Source organism: Mustela nigripes, chromosome 15, assembly GCF_022355385.1.
Source record: "Mustela nigripes isolate SB6536 chromosome 15, MUSNIG.SB6536, whole genome shotgun sequence".
Classification (NCBI taxonomy): Eukaryota; Metazoa; Chordata; class Mammalia; order Carnivora; family Mustelidae; genus Mustela; species Mustela nigripes.
Window position 1 is genome coordinate 4,476,453 of NC_081571.1, and position 22,500 is coordinate 4,498,952.

Sequence of the window (22,500 nt, forward strand, 5' to 3'; positions counted from 1 at the left end):
TTATCCAATTTCCTGTTTTTCCACTAATATCCTTTCTCTGTTCCAAGGTCTTGTCCGGGATCCTCCATTGCATTTACTTACCATGTATGTCTCCTTACCTTCAATCTGTGCCAGTTCCTTGTGACTTGATACTTTGAATGAATAATGGTCAAGTATTCTGTACAACATTCTTCAATTTGGGCTTAGATTTTATTTATTCATTTGACAGAGATCACAAGTAGGCAAAGCGGCAGGCAGAGGGGGGAGTAAGCAGGCTCCCCACTGAGCAGAGAGCCAGACGAGGGGCTCAATCCCAGGACCCTGGGATCATGACCTGAGCTGAAGGCAGAGGCTCAACCCACTGAGCCACCCAGGAGCCCCTCTATGAGGGATTTTAATAGAACCTATTTACTTGGTCTAGGAGCTGCTGTAGGCTTCAAATTGTGTTCTGCTCTGAAAAGAATTCATGTTTTGTTTCTTTACTGTCTTTCTTATGGTTGTGGCTTTCAATCATAACAAATTAGAAATTAGAATAATTTATATTAAGGATTCATATATAAGGCATTTTTCCTACTGCTTAATTTAAATATATATATGTACATATATATACACATATGTGTGTGTATATATATGTGTGTGTGTATATATAATATATATATATATATATATATATATATATATATATCTTATGTCAATTTGACTCAAGTTATCATTTCTATATGGAATTATTATTTTCCCTCTTGGGAGAGTCAGTAAATGAGATAATCTAAAACCCTAATGTTTCATACTGGGTAATAAAGTAACTTTACATTCTCCTCAAGAAAAACCTATCAGCTGGTTTTTCAGTGAAGAGGACCTTCCCAATGAGTGTTTAAGGGGTAATGATTCCAATACCTATAAATGTTAAATAATGAATGTATTTCTACTGTGTTATCGCTCCCCCTTCTCCCTTTCGATAGCTTTGGGTGATGGCAGTGAACTTCCTCTGGTCCCACACACAGAGCTCCCTCCTTCAACACACACCCGTTGGGAGTGGAGAAGCCTTCAGGGCTCCTTCAGGGTGACCCCAGCAGTTGGAAAAATGCACAGCAAACCCCCCCAGGGCCACCAAGACCACCACAAAATAGTGTAGGATTTGCTTCAACATGCTGAAGTGAAGAGAAAGAAGGGTATGAACAAATTCATCAGAATTTCAATAAGTATTTAATTTTATGGGTATTCATTGTAATGGTTTCTTCTACTTCTATGCATGCCTAAAAGTTTTCGTGATAACATATTTTTAAAGGAGGTGAAGCGGCACCAAGGCCAGGCATAGGATTTCTGCCAATCATGGCTGAAGAAGATGAAAGCCCAGGCTTCTCTCCACATATACTAAGTATTGCTCCTCCCCTTACATCCTCTCTCCACCTTGCTTACCCCAGACCGCATCAGTGGGGCCTCAGGGCACTTTTACTGTAGGCTGAGTTGACCAACAGGAGACCCAGCAGAGGGTGGAAGTGAGGGATGAGAGTGATGTCAAAGAATTTGTTCCCCCAACACCCATCACACAGCCTCACCACGGTCCGACTGTGTCTTTCAACCAAAGGTCACTACCCTTTCCAAGAGATGTTGCTCCAAGGTATGATCATTTGTCCTTCAAGATTCGGCAATTATTTCTACCCTAGTCCCTCAGGTCTTGGGAGGTAACAGTGCCTTAGCTGCCAGGTTCTTCAGCAATTTCTTATCCCTTTTCACCTTTGCATGTAAGCCCTTGGCTTATCCTAAGTAGCTGTGGCGACCCTGTCTATAGACCACTCACCACAGCACGGCTGCCAGTTCAGAGCATGAAAGAGAAAGTGAATCAGATTTGCTACTCTGAAAAGCAGCAGCATGCCTGATTGGCCGACAAATAACCCAAAGCATTCATCCTCCATCCCTCACCAAATCCCTTCCCTTGGTCACTGAAGATGGATTTCTGACTGCTATGAAGCTTATAGCAATGGTGAGTCACCTGCTGCAGACCAGACCCTAGGCTGTGAATACTCCACTGAAGGGCTTAGAATCACACATGCAGACTGAGTTTTCCCTCCCTCAGGAACCAGGAAAATGGACATTGCTGCAGAGCCCACGGTGGGAAACCAAGTTGGCCTTTTCATTACCACTTGGTGAGGACCACCAACTGTCCCAAATCACCCTGCTGCCTTTTGATGCTTCTTTCCCTAAAGATACTATGTGGTGTTCACCAGGATTCTCCCCAGTGTCCCCTATGTACCTTGTGCTTCCTATTGGATGGCCAGATACTGGCACACGTGGACACATTCAGGGGATGATAGTGGTAGGAAGCAAAATCCCCATAACCAACCAAGAGGAGTAAGACATTCTGGTTTACAGCTGCTCGTTAGCTGGGATGGTGGTAGGCAGCCCCATCCTTATAACACCTGAGTGGTGGTGGAAGCCATTACAGATGGCTAGACTTAGCGCTAGTTTTTGGATAAGAGACTGTTGAAAAGAAAACATCAAGCCCCAAATGGGGTCACTTATGTTAAGGGCATCACATCGCAAACCAAGACGTAATACCTAACCCAACTGCAGTTTCACTCTCCCCCAGAATGGAACCTTTAACCAGCCAACATGGAATTTCCTGGTCAGAACTAGGAAATGTACTGATAGACCGTTTCCGTTCCCCTTAGGAGAGTGACCTTGCCTCAGACAACACATTCTTAGCTAATAATTTCCTTTTTTTCCACTCCCTCTCTCCCTCTCTGCCTCTCAGCCCAATGGACCTCCTTTCTATTTGCTGGAAGGGATGCTGCCTAACTCATGAATCATTCAACAAAGCCAATTTGAATTTTTAAATTACTCAGTTGAATTTTTACTGCTTAACAGAAGTCATCATAACAGGTGTTACCTTTTCTTAGGCATTCTGAGTCAACTACTAGGTGAAGTGTTTTACATTCATGATCTCTAACCCAAAATTACTGTAGGCATTATGATCCCCATATTAAGAAAATGTAACCTATTTAAGGCCGCATAACTAGTAAATAGTGAAGCTGAGATTCAAACCAAATATATCTGGATCAAACGTTGCTACTCTTTCCATTACACAATTTGTTTTCCCTGAAAGGAGGTGGAAAGATATTTGTTCTGAGTTTGTTTTGTTTGGATGCAGAGGTATCTAAGGAGAAGTGAGGACAGAGAGAGACTGTGCAGAAGAGGCAGGACAGGACTCATCCTCCCCCCTCTGCCCATATATAAGGGACTGGTTTTAAGCCTATGAGGACAGAAACTCAGGCACAATGTTTATGAAACAAGGAATAAGACTAAGTCCATGAAGTACTGCTTCCCCCCTAAAAACAAACTCCGCACAGGATTCGGGCAAAGCCATTCATCTCCCTTACTGTCCTCTCCCCAAGTTTCAGAGTTGTTTGGGGTTCAAGGTGTCCACTGGGTGCAGGGAATAATGTCTTACAGAAACCCCAGCTGCACAGGACTTGACAAGTCCCCTTGACTGAGAGGCTCAAGAGGAAAGAACATGAACAAATTCATCCCTGAGCCCATATAAGATGTCACCACCTGAGAAGTCCCAGAAATAGCTGGGGAAGAATTTCAGCAGCCTAGTGGAGCTTGGGGGTTAAGGTCTTGTCCAGCAGGTGAAGGCTTAGAGCCGTGGAGATACAGATGTAAATATTAACTAACCTTATTTATACTCATGAACTACTGAAACTGAGGAGGTGCAGAATCATTGTTAATCCACTTGTTCTTTCTTTGGACACCAGTCGCCCTGGCTCTGGGTCTGGGTCACTGCCATTAGACCCATGGCTTGAAGCCTGAATCCACTCCTGCCCCTCATGAGAAGTACAAGTTCTGGCTTGTTTTCCTGGCCCTCTACTGCCTACTTGATCTTCCCTGCCTGGGCTTCGTTTCATACACTTGGACTCAGCTTATTTGCCTGCTCTCCTGAAGACAGGACTTTGCTTTCCCATCTGAATCTTTCTTATTCCCAGTGGGCTGTCATAGAAAATACATATTTGGTCTTTATCTTCTAGGCCTGGCACAGAGCTTTTAAATTTCCTGAGGACAGTAGCATCTTTTGTATACTGATGAAACTACTCAGGGCAGGGCTCCCAACTGGCTTCAAGATCAGTGGTTAGAGGTGGAGGAACCAATCATGCAATTAGAGGTTTGGAACTTTCAGCTGTACCCCCTGACTCCAGGGAAGGGAGAGGAGCTGGATATTGAGTTCAATCACTGATGATTTAGTCGAGTGTGTCTACAGAATCAAACTTCAATAAAAACTCTGAAACAACACCCCATTGGTGAACACATCAAAGCGATAAGAGGGCATGGAAATTCTGCACACCCACTGGCCCAAGTCTCGCCCCATGCATCTCTTCCAAATGTCTGTTACTGAATCATATCCTTTACAATAAACTGTAATCATGAGTAAAGCACTGAGTTCTGAGTTGTTTGAGTGAATTATTGAACCTGAGGAAAGGGATCATGGGAATCCCTGAATTTGTAGTTGGGTTGCCTGGAGATCCCCTCTGTGTCTGGCCCCTCAAGTGGGGCAGTCTTGCAGGACTGAACCCTTAACTTCTAGGGTCTGTGCTAATTCTTGGCACCTAGTGTCAGCTGGAGAATTAGGGAATTGATTGTTTTTGGGAAAAAGGCACAACACCCATCATAATGAGGTTGTTGACATTCATCATCATCAACTTTGCCTTTACTCACTTCACTCCAGCATGCCCATCAACTCCTTATTCTTGGAACACGCCAGGCAACTCCCCACCTAGGAGTTTTGCATGGGTTCCCCTGTCTGGAACATTCTTCCCCTATATGACTATGACTATTCCTTCCCCTCCTTCAAGTGTTTGCTAGATTTCATCTTCTCTGTGGAGTCTGTCCTGACCTTCCTATTTAAAATTGTGACACACGTTCCATACAACCCCGTCAGACTCCCACCTCCTTTTCTTGGCCTACCATTCCTTTGGTTCCATCATGTAAGATACCATATAATTAAGTTATGTATTACATTTACTATTTGTTTTCTGTTTTTCCCTGCTAGAATATAAGATTCACAAAAGTTAGTATCTATATCAGTTTCATTCCCTGATGTATTCCCAGTACCTGGCACATAATAAATTCTCAATATATCTTAGCTGAGTGCATGATTTTAAGAGCAGCGGTTTATTTGGAGGATCCTAACTAAAATGCTCCCCTGTAATCCCCAGGTTAGATGTCGAGCCAGCATATTGGGTAGACCCTGGAGGAAGATGGGAGAGGCAGGTCCTGTCACACTAGGCTTGAACCAGCTTGAACCTGGAATCTCTCCATGACTAAACTTTAGAAGGCACCTCTGAGCCCTCTTTTCCGTGAGACCTTGCCCTTGGGCTCTGTCTCTTAACAAGAAAACTGCTAAATCGGTTTAGTAAAAAAATCTTTGTACCCTTAATATCTGATTACCCTCAACATTTAACCAAATACCCTGATACCTGATCACCCTGGCCTGCCTTCGGCAAGAATTCTGTCAAGTTGGGTTAGCCAGAATGCCCTTACACTGGATATCTCCTCTTATTAATTTTCCCCTCACTCTGCTCATTGGCTATAAACCTCCGGTTGCCTTTGCTGTATTCAGATTTGAGCCCAATCTCTCTCCCCTGTTGCAATGGTCTTGATACCTCTTGCAACGGTACTGAAGGAAGTCTTCCTTACCATTTTAACAAGTGCCAGAAAAATTTTTTCTTTAACTAAACCTATGAGTTTGGACGAGTCACATACTTTCAGTTTTCTTATCTGTCAAAAAGAACCCATAAGAAATTATCAGGCATCACCACCAGCCTGAATCAATACCAGATCTGTGAAACTTCTTAGCACACTGTAACTAGAACTGTTTCCTAGGCATCGTACAGGACAATTTCCCCAAACCTTCCCATATCCTGGATTCTGCTTCTATACTGGTACATATGAAACTCCAGACTCTTCCTGATGGCCGAGGAGAGAGAACCAATCCCTCAGCAGCCTTCAACGGGTGAGATGAAGTCTCAACTCTTAGTTTAAATATCCAGATGGTATATCCAATAATACATTTCCCTTTATTTGAGCATAGTACTTGATATTGCTTATTAGACAATCTAACGATATAGAAGACCAAATGACAGAGAATAAAGAAGCTGAGCAAAAGAGGGACAAACAGATACTGGACCAAGAGGGGAGAATTCGAGAGATAAGTGACACCATAAGACGAAACAACATTAGAATAATTGGGATTCCAGAAGAAGAAGAAAGAGAGAGGGGAGCAGAAGGTATACTAGAGAGAATTATTGGGGAGAATTTCCCCAATATGGCAAAGGGAACGAGCATCAAAATTCAGGAGGTTCAGAGAACACCCCTCAAAATCAATAAGAATAGGCCCACACCCCATCACCTAATAGTAAAATTTACAAGTCTCAGTGACAAAGAGAAAATCCTGAAAGCAGCCCGGGAAAAGAAGTCTGTAACATACAATGGTAAAAATATTAGATTGGCAGCTGACTTATCCACAGAGACCTGGCAGGCCAGAAAGAGCTGGCATGATATTTTCAGAGCACTAAATGAGAAAAACATGCAGCCCAGAATACTATATCCAGCTAGGCTATCATTGAAAATAAAAGGAGAGATTAAAAGCTTTCAGGACAAACAACAACTGAAAGAATTTGCAAACACCAAACCAGCTCTACAGGAAATCTTGAAAGGGGTCCTCTAAGCAAAGAGAGAGCCTACAAGTGGTAGATCAGAAAGGAACAGAGACCATATACAGTAACAGTCACCTTACAGGCAAAACAATGGCCCTAAATTCATATCTCTCAATAGTTACCCTGAATGTTAATGGGCTAAATGCCCCTGTCAAAAGACACAGGGTATCAGAATGGATAAAAAAACAAAACCCATCTATATGTTGCCTCCAAGAAACTCATTTTAAGCCCGAAGACACCTCCAGATTTAAAGTGAGGGGGTGGAAAAGAAGTTACCATGCTAATGGACATCAGAAGAAAGCAGGAGTGGCAATCCTTATATCAGATCAATTAGATTTTAAGCCAAAGACTATAATAAGAGAGGAGGAAGGACACTATATCATACTCAAAGGGTCTGTCCAACAAGAAGATTTAACAATTTTAAATATCTATGCCCCCAATGTGGGAGCAGCCAACTATATAAACCAATTAATAACAAAATCAAAGAAACACATCAACAATAATACAATGATAGTAGGGGACTTTAACACTCCCCTCACTGAAATGGACAGGTCATCCAAGCAAAAGATCAGCAAGGAAATAAAGGCCTTAAACGACACACTGGACCAGATGGACATCACAGATATATTCAGAACATTTCATCCCAAAGCAACAGAATACACATTCTTCTCTAGTGCACATGGAACATTCTCCAGAATAGATCACATCCTGGGTCCTAAATCAGGACTCAACCGGTATCAAAAGATTGGGATCATTCCCTGCATATTTTCAGACCACAATGCTCTAAAGCTAGAACTCAACCACAAAAGGAAGTTTGAAAAGAACCCAAATACATGGAGACTAAACAGCATCTTTCTAAAGAATGAATGGGTCAACCGGGAAATTAAAGAAGAATTGAAAAAAATCATGGAAACAAATGATAATGAAAATACAACGGTTCAAAATCTGTGGGACACAACAAAGGCAGTCCCGAGAGGAAAATATATAGCGGTACAAGCCTTTCTCAAGAAACAAGAAAGGTCTCAGGTACACAATCTAACCCTACACCTAAAGGAGCTGGAGAAAGAACAAGAAAGAAACCCTAAGCCTAGCAGGAGAAGAGAAATCATAAAGATCAGAGCAGAAATCAATGAAATAGAAACCAAAAAAACAATAGAACAAATCAACGAAAGTAGGAGCTGGTTCTTTGAAAGAATTAATAAAATTGATAAACCCCTGGCCAGACTTATCAAAAAGAAAAGAGAAAGGACCCAAATAAATAAAATCATGAATGAAAGAGGAGAGATCACAACTAACACCAAAGAAATACAAACTATTATAAGAACATACTATGAGCAACTCTACGGCAATAAATTTGACAATCTGGAAGAAATGGATGCATTCCTAGAAACATATAAACTACCACAACTGAACCAGGAAGAAATAGAAAGCCTGAACAGACCCATAACCAGTAAGGAGATTGAAACAGTCATTAAAAATCTCCAAACAAACAAAAGACCAGGGCCAGCCCAGGGGAATTCTACCAAACATTTAAAGAAGAACTAATTCCTATTCTCCTAAAACTGTTCCAAAAAATAGAAATGGAAGGAAAGCTTCCAAACTCATTTTATGAGGCCAGCATCACCTTGATCCCAAAACCAGACAAGGATCCCACCAAAAAAGAGAGCTATAGACCAATATCCTTGATGAACACAGATGCGAAAATACTCAACAAAATACTAGCCAATAGGTTTCAACAGTACATTAAAAAGATTATTCACCATGACCAAGTGGGATTTATTCCAGGACTGCAAGGTTGGTTCAACATCCGCAAATCAGTCAATGTGATACAACACATCAATAAAAGTCAGAACAAGAACCATATGATACTCTCAATAGATGCTGAAAAAGCATTTGACAAAGTACAGCATCCCTTCCTGATCAAAACTCTTCAAAGTGTAGGGATAGAGGACACATACCTCAATATCATCAAAGCCATCTATGAAAAACCCACCGCAAATATCATTCTCAATGGAGAAAAACTGAAAGCTTTTCCACTAAGGTCAGGAACACGGCAGGGATGTCCATTATCACCACTGCTATTCAACATTGTACTAGAGGTCCTAGCCTCAGCAATCAGACAACAAAAGGAAATTAAAGGCATCCAAATCGGCAAAGAAGAAGTCAAATTATCACTCTTCGCAGATGATATGATACTATATGTGGAAAACCCAAAAGACTCCACTCCAAAACTGCTAGAACTTATACAGGAATTCAGTAAAGTGTCAGGATATAAAATCAATGCACAGAAATCAGTTGCATTTCTCTACACCAACAGCAAGACAGAAGAAAGGGAAATTAAGGAGTCAATCCCATTTACAATTGCACCCAAAACCATAAGATACCTAGGAATAAACCTAACCAAAGAGACACAGAATCTATACTCAGAAAACTATAAAGTACTCATGAAAGAAATTGAGGAAGACACAAAGAAATGGAAAAATGTTCCATGCTCCTGGATTGGAAGAATAAATATTGTGAAAATGTCTATGCTACCTAAAGCAATCTACACATTTAATGCAATTCCTATCAAAGTACCATCCATCTTTTTCAAAGAAATGGAACAAATAATTCTAAAATTTATATGGAACCAGAAAAGACCTCGAATAGCTAAAGGTATATTGAAAAAGAAAGCCAACGTTGGTGGCATCACAATCCCGGACTTCAAGCTCTATTACAAAGCTGTCATCATCAAGACAGCATGGTACTGGCACAAAAACAGACCCATAAATCAATGGAACAGAATAGAGAGCCCAGAAATAGACTCTCAACTCTATGGTCAACTAATCTTCGACAAAGCAGGAAAGAATGTCCAATGGAAAAAAGACAGCCTCTTCAATAAATGGTACTGGGAAAATTGGACAGCCACATGCAGAAAAATGAAATTGGACCATTTCCTTACACCACACACAAAAATAGACTCAAAATGGATGAAGGACCTCAATGTGTGAAAGAAATCCATCAAAATCCTTGAGGAGAACACAGGCAGCAACCTCTTTGACCTCAGCCGCAGCAACATCTTCCTAGGAACAACGCCAAAGGCAAGGGAAGCAAGGGCAAAAATGAACTATTGGGATTTCATCAAGATCAAAAGCTTTTGCACAGCAAAGGAAACAGTTCACAAAATCAAAAGACAACTGACAGAATGGGAGAAGATATTTGCAAACGACATATCAGATAAAGGACTAGTGTCCAGAATCTATAAAGAACTTAGCAAACTCAACACCCAAAGAACAAATAATCCAATCAAGAAATGGGCAGAGGACATGAGCAGACATTTCTGCAAAGAAGACATCCAGATGGCCAACAGACACATGAAAAAGTGCTCCATATCACTCGGCATCAGGGAAATACAAATCAAAACCACAATGCGATATCACCTCACACCAGTTAGAATGGCTAAAATCAACAAGTCAGGAAATGACAGATGCTGGCAAGGATGCGGAGAAAGGGGAACCCTCCTACACTGTTGGTGGGAATGCAAGCTGGTGCAACCTCTCTGGAAAACAGCATGGAGGTTCCTCAAAATGTTGAAAATAGAACTGCCCTATGACCCAGCAATTGCACTATTGGGCATTTACCCTAAAGATACAAACGTAGTGATCCAAAGGGGCACGTGTACTCGAATGTTTATAGCAGCAATGTCCACAATAGCCAAACTATGGAAAGAACCTAGATGTCCATCAACAGATGAATGGATCAAGAAGATGTGGTATATATACACAATGGAATACTATGCAGCCATCAAAAGAAATGAAATCTTGCCATTTGCGACAACATGGATGGAACTAGAGCGTATCATGCTTAGCGAAATAAGTCAGGCGGAGAAAGACAACTATCATATGATCTCCCTGATATGAGGAAGTGGTGATGCAACATGGGGTTTAAGTGAGTACGAGAAGAATAAATGAAAGAAGATGGGATTGGGAGGGAGACAAACCATAAGTGACTCTTAATCTCACAAAACAAACTGAGGGTTGCTGGGGGGAGGGGGTTTGGGAGAAGGGGGTGGTATTATGGACATTGGGGAGGGTATGTGTTTTGGTGAGTGCTGTGAAGTGTGTAAACCTGGTGATTCACAGACCTGTACCCCTGGGGATAAAAATATATGTTTATAAAAAATAAAAAATTATATTAAAAAAAAAAGACAATCTAACTTCCTTTGGCAAAACATTTACACAAAGTCAGTACCCTAGGAAGGACCTGAGTTGCTGATGCTGTGACTGCGTGAGCCCCCACCACACACATGCCCCCCCAGGAACTCGGGATACAATGCCCCAAAGCTCAAGAAGCCCAGACTGGATCTTTTTCAGCTTTAAAAATTATCATCTTTCCCCAGGAACAAAAAGGCAATCAAATTTTATAGATTTGTGGTCCTAATAAGATAGGTTTTAAAAGCCTTACTAAAAGTGTATACTTACAAAAATGGTGTTAAGATGGATATTTTGACCCTCAGCCCATGTACTCCACTCTGTGTAGTCACACACTTGGTATATCCAGTCACTGACATTCTGGTTTTAAGTAAATGAGTAAATAAGCTTTAAGTAAAATAAACACATCAGTTCTGAGGAAATTCTACACTACCAAAGCCTACATAATCTACAAAGATACACCCAAAGTTAGTATACTTTTTTTAAGCTATAAATAGAATATATCAGCTGGTGATTGCAAAGGCAATGGAATCCATTGGTTTTTTCAACTTCTGTTGGATGCTTAACATCGATCCTGATTGCTGAAGAGTTCTATTTACTGACACGAGTGGTCAACTACATAAACACTGCTCTTTAAAATAAACTTATAAATGGTAGTATGTCTAACAAATCAGTCAACTGCCAAGTTGTATGAAAATGAATTCACCTTTTAGTTTGAAAAACTAAAACTCCTTAGTAGTTTTACTTTTACAACTGAGAAGGCATTATATTAAAGCACTTTTAACAGGCAAAAAACAAAAATCTTCAGAAACAGTGTGAGATGGCAAGTATGGTGCTACTTAAGGATGTTTTTCACAGATTTAAACAATTTATCATCAATAATGTTATCTTAGATACCTTGCATGCCTTCTTATTATACTAGAAAATACAGAAAATGGTCAACTATTCTAATTGGCCAATAAAGACCAAATCCTCTAAGTAGTCTCAACATTTGCATGCATTCACATATTTAAATAAGAAGCAATCACTAAAGTAATTCTCATTTGCTAAGAAGAAATTTCCACTGAAAAAGTTACACTTATATCCACTAGCTCATAAATAAAACATTTTAAAATTTTTATTTTGGAAATTTTTGGAAGATAAAAACAAATACTTTTCTTTTTCTCTCTCAATTTCAAAGCCAAATTTGAAAAGTCTTTTCATCTGTTGATATCATTAGGTTACAAGATGAGAAGGCTTATCTGGCCTTTAATGGTACTAAAATTTTATTTATTAAGAGTACTGTTTGAATGCAGCATTCCAAATCAATGGAAGAGTGTTTTGTTAGATCCTTAAGAGAAACGGAACACATAGAAATCTAAGGGGTAATTGTAAATGTTCTATTTTTATGTAAGTCCTCAAGAATGTATATGTCCTTATAAAATAGCAACTAAATTTGAGGAAAGGAGTGAACTTTGTTTTTACCAAAGTTGACAAAGTAAATGCAGACTTCTCTCTCTCTTTCTCTCTCTCTCTCTCTCTCTCTCTCTTCTTTCCCAAATTATTTGATACAATTTTAGGTATTTCACAGTTTTTAATTTAATATTTTCCAAATAATCACATGGCCAGTAAGAGGCACTACATATACACTTGAGGAAAGAGAAAATGAGGTACATCTAATCAACTGCCCATTACAACACCCACACCAGAACACAAAAAACCCAAAAACCATCTGGACAAAGATAAGGAATGATTTTCAACCCTTGGCTTGAATTGTTACAGACATAATTCCAGGTTACAGCTGAAGTATTTACAGTTGACTCACTTTTATCTCTAGAAAGTTTTCATCTGTTTTTGTTTATCTATGTTTCATTTGGGAAAACCCAATAAGCCTTAAAAAAAAAAAATCAATGCAAATCGTTGTAATTTAAAACATTAACCCATTTACCTATTATCCTTGGTCTCCATCATCACTTCTGGCATATGTGTCTGTGAAAGTCATGAAACTATTTTTCTGTCTTCAAAGTCTTTCGTTTGTGTTTCCTTTAAACGTGTACTCCACACTCAGCTCTGCCTGGCGGGAGAGAAGCCTGTATTTCCCTCAGTGTCCATTCATCATCTGATGCCCGGAAGCATTGCTATGTTTTGTTGTGTTCCTTCAGGTAAGCCTCTCCAGTCTAAAAGTGGTTGCCTCCCTGGGTGATGCCTTCCAATCTGGACACCCAGAGAAGTTTTTAAGGTAAAATAGTATTGAGCAGGTAATGGTCTGGGGTTTTCCTCCACAGCAGAAAAAAAGCTCTTTTCATCTAAGAATCTCCTGTACTTCTTTTTGAAGGTGGTGAGGAGAAATGTTGTAGAAGCTCTTAGGCTCCGTGTTTCTCACCCTCATCTCAGCGGATGTAAAACATTCACTGGCAAGAGCCTTTCTTCTTGGTCTGGCCATACGTGCATTGCCACATCACTTTTGGATCCTGAAAGAAAAATCAAGGAAGTTTCAGGGAAGGAGTCGGGATAAGTACTCAGAGTAAATGCACTGAAAATGTAATTCCTCGTGGAAGGCAGCCATGGCTCTTACATCCAGCGACTTTCTAATTATAAACTGCTGGTTGCACTACGGCCCTGCCAAATGACATGGCATTTATCCTTCACCTCACAACCCACAAGCACACATGTGTAACTACACATGGCGGACACTATAAACAAAAAACATGTCCACTTAATTTAGTTTCATGTTCTCACTCCCCATGCGTTTCTTCTCATTTCTCTATTTCCCTGGCTTCTTTCAAGTGAAATACGTACTTCACACGATGTGCCTTTTTTCAGAAACAATACCTTTAAATCCAAAGGTACAACTTTACATATGATATAATGCATGTTAGAAAGCAAAACATCTATACCAGAGAAAGAAAAGAAAATGTGTCTATCTGAAAGTCTTTTTCTTTTTTCTTTTCTTCATTAACATATAATGTATTATTAGTCCCAGGGGTACAGGTCTGTGAATCACCAGGTTTACACACTTCACAGCACTCACTAAAGCACATACCCTCCCCAATGTCCATAACCCCCACCCCCCTTCTCCCAAACCCCCTCCCCCCACCCCCCCAACGCTCAGTTTTTTTGTGAGATTAAGAGTCTCTTATGGTTTGTCTCCCTCCCGATCCCATCTTGTTTCATTTATTCTTTTCCTACCCCCTAAACCCCCCAAGTTGCCTCTCAACTTCCTCATATCAGGGAGATCATATGATAATTGTCTTTCTCTGATTATTAAAGTCATCATCTTCTTCTTCTTTTTTTAAGTAATATTCCCAGTAATCACTGGTGACTACCAACAGTCTAACATTTTAAGAAAAAAACTAGGAAGATAAAGGATAACCTTTGCCAACAGTGATAAGCCAGAGGGACACATAAGATTGAATTTTCTACCCATTCATACAACTCTCATGTTTATACATACTTGATAATTTTCAAGGTATTCTCTTAGCACCACACTTAAATGGTTCTTTAAAGTGGACAGAACAAGAGAGGCAGAATTGCTACTATGTTAAAGAAACTTAACACTTGGATACAAGAAGGTGAGGAACTATGTTCAAGTCACTCAACTAGGAACTGAAAAACTGGAAAATGCAAAACCAGCTCCCGAATTCCTATTCTCCTTGTGTTAGCCCACAATATTTCCCTGCTGACAAACATAATTTAGAGATGGTAATCTAAGCTAGACTTACAACACTAGAGATTCTTGACTTCATGAAAACCCAGAAAAATAACTCAGAACTCACTGTAAACTATTCCCTGAAAACACTTCCCCAGTAACCTGCTAAAATAAAAATATTACCAGACATCAGCAATGAGATTAATTGAAACAAACCAATCCAAAATCTTAATTATTCTTTCATATAAAATCATATATAATGAAATTTGATTGTCATGTATCAAGAATTAAATTCTAGATTTAAATTTATAATTAAAAAATTAAAATTAAGAAATTATATAGCATGAAGATGAAAGCCTTATATAGGACAATGGATTTCAAAAGTTAGACTCTTCAATTTGAAATGTTCAGATTAAGAGAAGTTATGTGTATTAAATAGAAGATTAGAATCAATTTCTTTATCTATAAAACAAGGGGTTGAAATAAGTGTTATAAGTTACTAACACTTGAAAAATTCTGATTCCAGACAAGCAACACCTTTAAAATTCTATAATTCATTCTGTGATCTAACTCATAAGCAGTTCTGAATGTAGGGGGTGCCTGGGTGGCTCAGTCGGTTAAGCATCTGCCTTTAAGCTTGGTCATGATCCCAGGATCCTGGGATCCAGCCCTGTATCAGGCTCCCTGCTCAGTAGGGTGTCTGCTTCTCCCTCTCCTTCTGCCCCTCCCCCTGATTGTGCTCTGTGTGTGTGTGTGTGTGTGTGTGTGTGTCAAATAAATAAATAAGTTTATATTTATTTTATATATATTTATAAATAAATAAATGTTTATATTTATTTATATATATATTTATAAATAAATAAATAACAATTCTGAGAGTAGGAATTAATCCAATGTCTTTTAAATAAAAAATATTTTGTCAATTAAAATGTTGTTTTAAGTATAACCATAAAACATAAATGTATCATACAACAGACACAAGTTTTACATAAACATTTATGATAAAAGGTGAAATTCCAAGGAAAATCTGGAATTAGTTACACTTGAATGGAGACCCTCCAGGATTTGCCTTCAGCCTGCACAGTTTCTCTGCTCACGATATTCTGCTTCTGTGGGAGCATTAGAGAGAAACAGAAGCATTGATTTCAGGGGAACACTGAATGTTCATGCTTATTAACTTCACTCAATGAGTTTCCATCTCTAATTCCAGTTTGCCAATATCTTTTAAAAATCGGACTCTGAAATCTATACCATTAATTAGCTTTACATCACCTGGCATGTTTGATAAAATTGCTGTACAACGCAGAAGCCTGTGACAAACTATTATGACCTTCCTAGAGATGGACAATGATACATTCATCACAAAAACAATCTTTGAATAGTTTTTCCTACATAACTCTGAGCCCTAATGAAAGTGCTATCATCAAAGATATATATGTCTCTCAGTGTTAACAGGATACAATGACTTTGCCCAATATATTACCAAGGCCAAGATATAGTCTTTCTCCTGATGCCTTGGAGCTGCTATTCTAAAAATTTTGTCAAAGGGGAAAGTGTATTAATATGACATGACATATTCCTTTTTCTTTCAAAGATTTTATTTATTTATTTGACAGAGAGAGAGGACAAGCAGGCAGAGAGGGAGGCAGAGAAAGAGGAGGAAGCAGGCTCCCTGCTGAGCAGAGAGCCCAATGTGGGGCTTGATCCCAGGACCCTGAGATCATGACCTGAGCCGAAGGCAGCGGCTTAACCCACTGAGCCACCCAGGTGCCCCGACATGACATATTCTTGATGATCCCATGCTGAGTCCTAAGGATAACCGTGACCTTCTCTAACAGCTCCTTAATTCTCTCTAGTAATACAATCTTCAGTTTTAATATCACTTCTATAATTAACATCTAACCCACAATTTAGAATTCTAAAAACTATTATTCCCTTTTGGACACTGGAACATTTGTACATGTTCAACGGGGAATCTGCTTCTCCCTCTCCCTTTGCCCCTGGGAGGCATGTGTATCTCCCCAGGACTTGTCTTCTTCTCCAACTGTTCTGAAATTACCCCCTGGGAAAAGGTACAGAATAGGTAATATGCTTGATGATACTGTAACAGCATCATAGGATGGCAGATGGAAGCTCTATTTGTGGTGAACAGAGCACAATGTCTAGACTTGTTGAATCACTATGTTCTACACCTAAAACTAATAAAATATTGTGTGTCAGCTATACCCCAATTTTAAAATTAATAAAAAGAGAAAAAAAGAAAAAAAGAACTTATTGCCGTGATTAACCATTGTATACGCGCAAGGATGAGAGAAGACAGTGAGCGGCCTGGAACACCAGTTTCCCCAACACTAGTCACTGAGGAGTCACCATCTTGATTTTTTTCATATTTGAGATACAACACACTGCTTTGGGGATCTTTGGCCTATTTGATCATTACTTAATATTTTTCCTTAAGTCTCTACCTTAAATAAATGTACTATGAAAGGAAACTCTCTATTCACAACATAAATGGAAACCCAATAACAAGGGCCACAAATAGAGGGTAACTCTAAAGATAAATAAAATGAGTAAAAGGAATCTTTGGAAATTCTGTTCAGATCCAAGTGCCTACGGAATCACTTGAGTCTTTGACCTGCTCGCTTTCCATGAAAAAGAGGGTTAGAAAATGTTTGAGGACACTTAAAGCTTTTAATGATTTCATTTAGAAAGATGGAAGATTGAAAATTAAGTATCCACTTCAAGAATTTAGAAAAAAGTTAAGGGGATAAATCCCCCCAAAATAGAAAATAATCATGAGAGCAGAATTAATGAAATGGAAAGCAAAGACAGAGAGGTAATTATCAGCAGAGTTCTTTATTTTTTTTTTAAAGGTTTTATTTATTTGGGAGAGAGCCCAAGAAACCATGAGCAGGGGGGAGGGGCAGAGGAAGAGGGAGAAGCAGACTCCCCAATGAGCAGGGAGCCCCATAGGGGACACTGGGATATCATGACCTGAGCTAAAGGCAGACGCTTAACCTACTAAGCTACCCAGCTGCTCCAGCAGAGTTCTTTAAAAAGACACAATGGCAAACTCCTGGCAACGCTCATCAAGATAAAAGCAAAATTACCCACACACGGAGAATGCTAGAAGTGAAACATTAGATGCATCAGAAATTAAAAAGATAAGAGATTATAAAGCCTTTCAGGTAATGAATGTTAAAATTTTGGAAATGGACAAATTCCTGGAAAAATATAAAGTACGAAAATTAATTCAAAAACTAAGTCCTTCCCATTAAACAGATTGAATCATTGATATTAAAAATCTCCTCACAGAGAAAGCACAAGGCTGGCCAGTTTCGCTGGTGAGCTATACCAAACATCCACTAAACAACTAACCTTAATATCTTACAGATTCTCCCGGAGAACATAAAAGCAGACAGTATGTCCAAGTAATTTCATGAGGCTGATAATATTTCCAAATTAAATGATGGACACCAAATTGGGATAATATGAAAAAGCAAAATTCCTGACCAGTCTCACTCATGATCATGGGTGCAAAAATTCAAAATACATAATTAGCAAGCTGCATCCAGCAGTGTGTAATAAACATAATAGCTTATGATCAAATTGATTGGATTTATCAGGGGATAAAATTCTATACCCATTAATGACCAAAAAAAATTTTTTTTAAGGGAAAAGGAAATAAAAAACTTTTAGTCGATGCAAAGCTGATAACTTCACTAAAGGGCAGACATATTTTCCTATCTTCGCTTCCAGTCCATGTTTCACTGGAGACGCCAGCCAGTGCAAGACAGTAAAAGGGGGAGAGGGATAAGGAGTGAGGGGAGCAAGAGAGGAAATAAAACGTCACTATTCACAGATGGAACTTTAAAAAAAATTTAGACTTCATAATAAAGTGTATCAAGATTACTGATACAGGCTCAATTGCATTTCTACATCCTAGCAAGAATTTTTTTTAAAAGTTGCTCTTTTAAATGATAGCCATTTATAATTGCTGGAAAGAATATGAGTTGCCTTGGAATAGTTATAAAGAGAAAACTTGTATAGAACCTTTAGGAAGAAAAATCTATAAATTTGAACAAAAAACATTAAAGAGGGTCTTTTTAAAAACAGAGATAATGAACATGTTGAAAAGGAAGCCTCCATATCAATGAAATGGCAACTCTCCTCAAACTGATCTTCTCATTCAAAGGAACTCCCAGTGAGTTTTTAAAATAAAACTTGACAAGTCGATGCTTAGAATTTTATGGAAGAACAAAGGAACAAGAATTTCTTTAAAAAGACACTCTTTCAGAACAGCAAGTAGAAAGACTTGCTTTCCTAGATATTGAATCTTAATGTAAAACTATTAATAACTAAGTTAGTAGGGCATTCACACACGAACAATCAGAATAAAAAGCTTAGCAACAGAGCGGTGCATTCATAGAAACTTAATGTGTGACAGAGGTGTTTGTAGAATTCGGTGGGGAAAGGGGACCATTCAGAAAATGCTACTGTGACAAGAGATCATCTACATAGAAACCAAATGGGTCTGTACCTCCCAAAGTGCACAAATATCCAAGGCAGACATAAGTGAGAAAAGCAAACCTTAAGGTTTTTAGAAAGAAGCATAACACAGTATCTCTATGACCTCAGAGTAAAGAATTCTTTAAAGAACGAATAGAAGGGGCGCCTAGGTGGCTCAGTGGGTTAAAGCCTCTGCCTTTGGCTCGGGTCATGATCCCAGGGTCCTGGGATCGAGCCCCACATCGGGCTCTCTGCTCGGCACGGAACCTGCTTCCCCCTCTCTCTCTGCCTGCCTCTCTGCCTACTTGTGATCTCTGTCTGTCAAATAAATAAATAAAATCTTTAAAAACCAAAAGTAAAAAAAGAACGAATAAAAGCCACTAATCAGAAGACAAAAGATGATTACAGTCAAACCACATTAAAATTAAGAGCTTCTGCTCACTTAAGACAAGCTACAAAAATCAGGAGAATATATTTGCCACACATATAATTGACAAAGTTTGTGTCCAGAATACATAAAGAACTCTTGAAAATTAAAAAAAAAAAAAAAACCTAAAAAAATGTAGGCAAAGGATTCTAATTTATATTTTTCTTTTGTATGTACAGTGTTTCCATTTGAAAATAATAAAAATTAAATTTGTACTTATAAATTGTGTGTCATACCTGGGATAATATTGAAAATAAGTTTATAAAATGAAGAGTATATAATGACATTCTTGCTTAAAATAGTCTTTCATTGCTTTCATTTATTATTATAATAGCTATTCATTAAGAATGAGGTACAGAGGGAAAAATAAAGTCTAGGCAATGAGGTATTTTTACAAAAGGAGGGAAGGAGAAGAAGAGACGAGGAGGGAGACGAGACACGGTAGAGAAGGGGTTTTTAAAAGGGGTCATATCCTCACCACATAATCTCTTTTTGCAGGGGGGGAGGGGTAGCATCTTCTCCTTTCCTAAACACCAACCATCCCCTCTGTTTTCAGGGCATGTGTCCTCCACCTTGTGAAACACTCTGCGAGAACCAACTCCCCAAGCATTCCAAAGTATTCCTCAGGGTTGCAGGGATCCACATGGTACCTTTAAGCCCTTCTTAGTCAATCAGAAATCATGCGTGTGGCATTTAAATGATAGCTCCTTACATTTCTGTAGTCCTTTACAATTCCATATATGGTGTCATGTTATCCTTAAGACCGCTTGATAAAAGAGATAGGCCAGGGCGTCTGGGTGGCTCAGTGGGTTAAGCGACTGCCTTCTGCTCAGGTCATGCTCCTGGAGTCCTGCGTTCAAGCCCCGCACTGGGCTTCCTGCTCAGCAGGGCATCTGCTTCTCCCTCTGACTCTCCCCCACTCATGTTCTCTCTCAAATGAATAAATAAATAAATAAAATCTTAAAAGAAAAAAAGAGGTAGTCCAGATAGTTTCTCCATTTTACAGGCTAAAAGATTGAAGCTCAAAAAAGTTATAGTATGTACCCAAGCCACAAGGGGATGTAGAAAGGCACAAGGTGAAGAAAGTCCCCAGGGCTGCTCTATGGCAAACATCGTAAATGTTAGTTTATAAATAAATATGTAAATGTAAATGTCTTTACAAAGACATTAATCTTTGTAATATATAGCTCTGCAGTGTCAATGTTGAAGGGGAGCGACAGTGCATACCTTCACGGTGTCTCTTAAGGACACCGGGGCGTGACAAGGTCACAGTGAGGAAGTGACACAGCTCTGCCACAAGCCCTAGACCCTCAGTTGACGTGGTCTCTCCAATAAACCAGACTGCTTCTCATATAATGACACTGAAATGTATGGAGCCCACAAGCATTCACAAAGCATTTATCTCATATTCTTTATTCTCCTGATGACTTTGTATAATCCAAGATCAAAATATACAAGCAAAAGAAATATTAAAATGTCTTTTCTGGGGACATCTGAGTGGCTCAGTTGGTTAAATGTCTGCTTCAGGCAGGTCATGATCCCGGAGTCCTGGGATCCAGTCCTGCATTGGGCTCCCTGCTCATGAGGTTGGCATGGCAGGTGGAGGGGGTGTTGGGGGTCTGCTTCTCCCTCTCCCTCTGCTCTTCTCCCACTTGTGTGCTCTCTCTCACTCTCCCTCAAATAAATAAAATCTTTTTTTAAAGTGTCTTTTTTATTCCCAATTTATGATTGTGCATGCACGAGCACATACACACACACACACACACACACATACACAACACGTGCATGCACACACACACACACACACACACACACACATCTTTATTCAACTCAACAAACATCTATTTCTTGGTGTGCCAAAATTTCACATTTTAAATATGCAGCTATTTGAACACATCTGTGCTTGTAATTAATTATATATTTAGTTCTATTTCACATTCATTATTTTAAACTACAGAAATGCTTTTTGTTTCTTACTGATTGTAAGATTAATATTATTTAGGATTTTTTACCTCATATGTTTAATACTTCTCTTGTACAGAAATCTTAATCTGATAATGCATCCATTTTTTGAGTGCTTTAGTATATCACATATTTACTTTATAAATCCTCAACAAGGACACTGCAGGGATGAGAAAAACTAGTAGTCTTTTTTTTGTGGCATTAATCAAGATTGAACAGCAGTCTAATGAAATTTAAAATATAAAAAATGTGAGCAAACTATCTATACAAATACATTTAAGTCAAGACAACCAGATTAAGTTCCTCAAGACAACCAGATTAAGCTTGATACGATAAAGTCTAGTACTTTTTACTGCTTTTATGATGTTTTGTTAATGTAATGTAGTTCATTAACATAGCCAAGAAAATCAGTATATCCTAAATTTTGTATACAGTTGAGATGTTAGTGATAATAAAATTATAAAGCAATATACTCGGGTTATCTTGTAGAGTTTCAGTATTTTTAATTTGTTCAAGTGATTCCACAGACATTATATTAGTTTAGCCTGGTAATTCAGTAGGAAATGGATAATCTTGTTTCATGGGTAAGGAAATTGGGGTTCAGAAAATCAAGTGACATGCCATGCAGAGCCTTAAACCTAGGTTCTTAGACTTCTATCTCTTGCCTTCTTCACCTATCATGACATAGGCGCTCAAATACTCTTTCCTTTTCTCCCAATACCTTCCCCCAAAGGGAAGAAAGCTGTTTCCACCATATCACGTCCGGGGTAGTGTGGCACGATGAAGACCACGACTGGAGAGTCACATAAGGCTTCCAGCCTCATCTGTGGAACAAGGCTAGCTAACCTGCCTCATCCATGAGCGGATTCATCACAAAGACCACCATGATGTCTACACGTACTTAATAAACTGCAGATAGTTTTGCAAACATTTGATATCACTCATCATGTTCACATAATATTCTTTAATACATGCAGTGACATGAAACTCATTCGTGATCCTCTCTGCCCACTGATTCAGGACCCTGTCCAGGCACGGGGAGCCCAAACAATCAGTGCTCTATGCTGGCGATCCCAGAACGGGGTTTGGACAACC

At 39.1% G+C, this 22,500-nt stretch overlaps 1 protein-coding gene across 3 annotated transcripts in view; it reads right to left on the bottom strand.

The window, feature by feature from the left end:
* Positions 1–22,500, bottom strand: part of SACS (sacsin molecular chaperone) — a 94,269-nt gene that overhangs the window by 65,639 nt on the left and 6,130 nt on the right. For all 3 annotated transcript variants that reach the window (XM_059378272.1, XM_059378274.1, XM_059378271.1), the window contains exon 2: positions 12,807–13,329. In XM_059378272.1, the coding sequence (XP_059234255.1) occupies positions 12,807–12,841 (35 nt within the window). In that variant the 5' untranslated portion in view covers positions 12,842–13,329. The remainder of the gene's footprint in view (positions 1–12,806; positions 13,330–22,500) is intronic.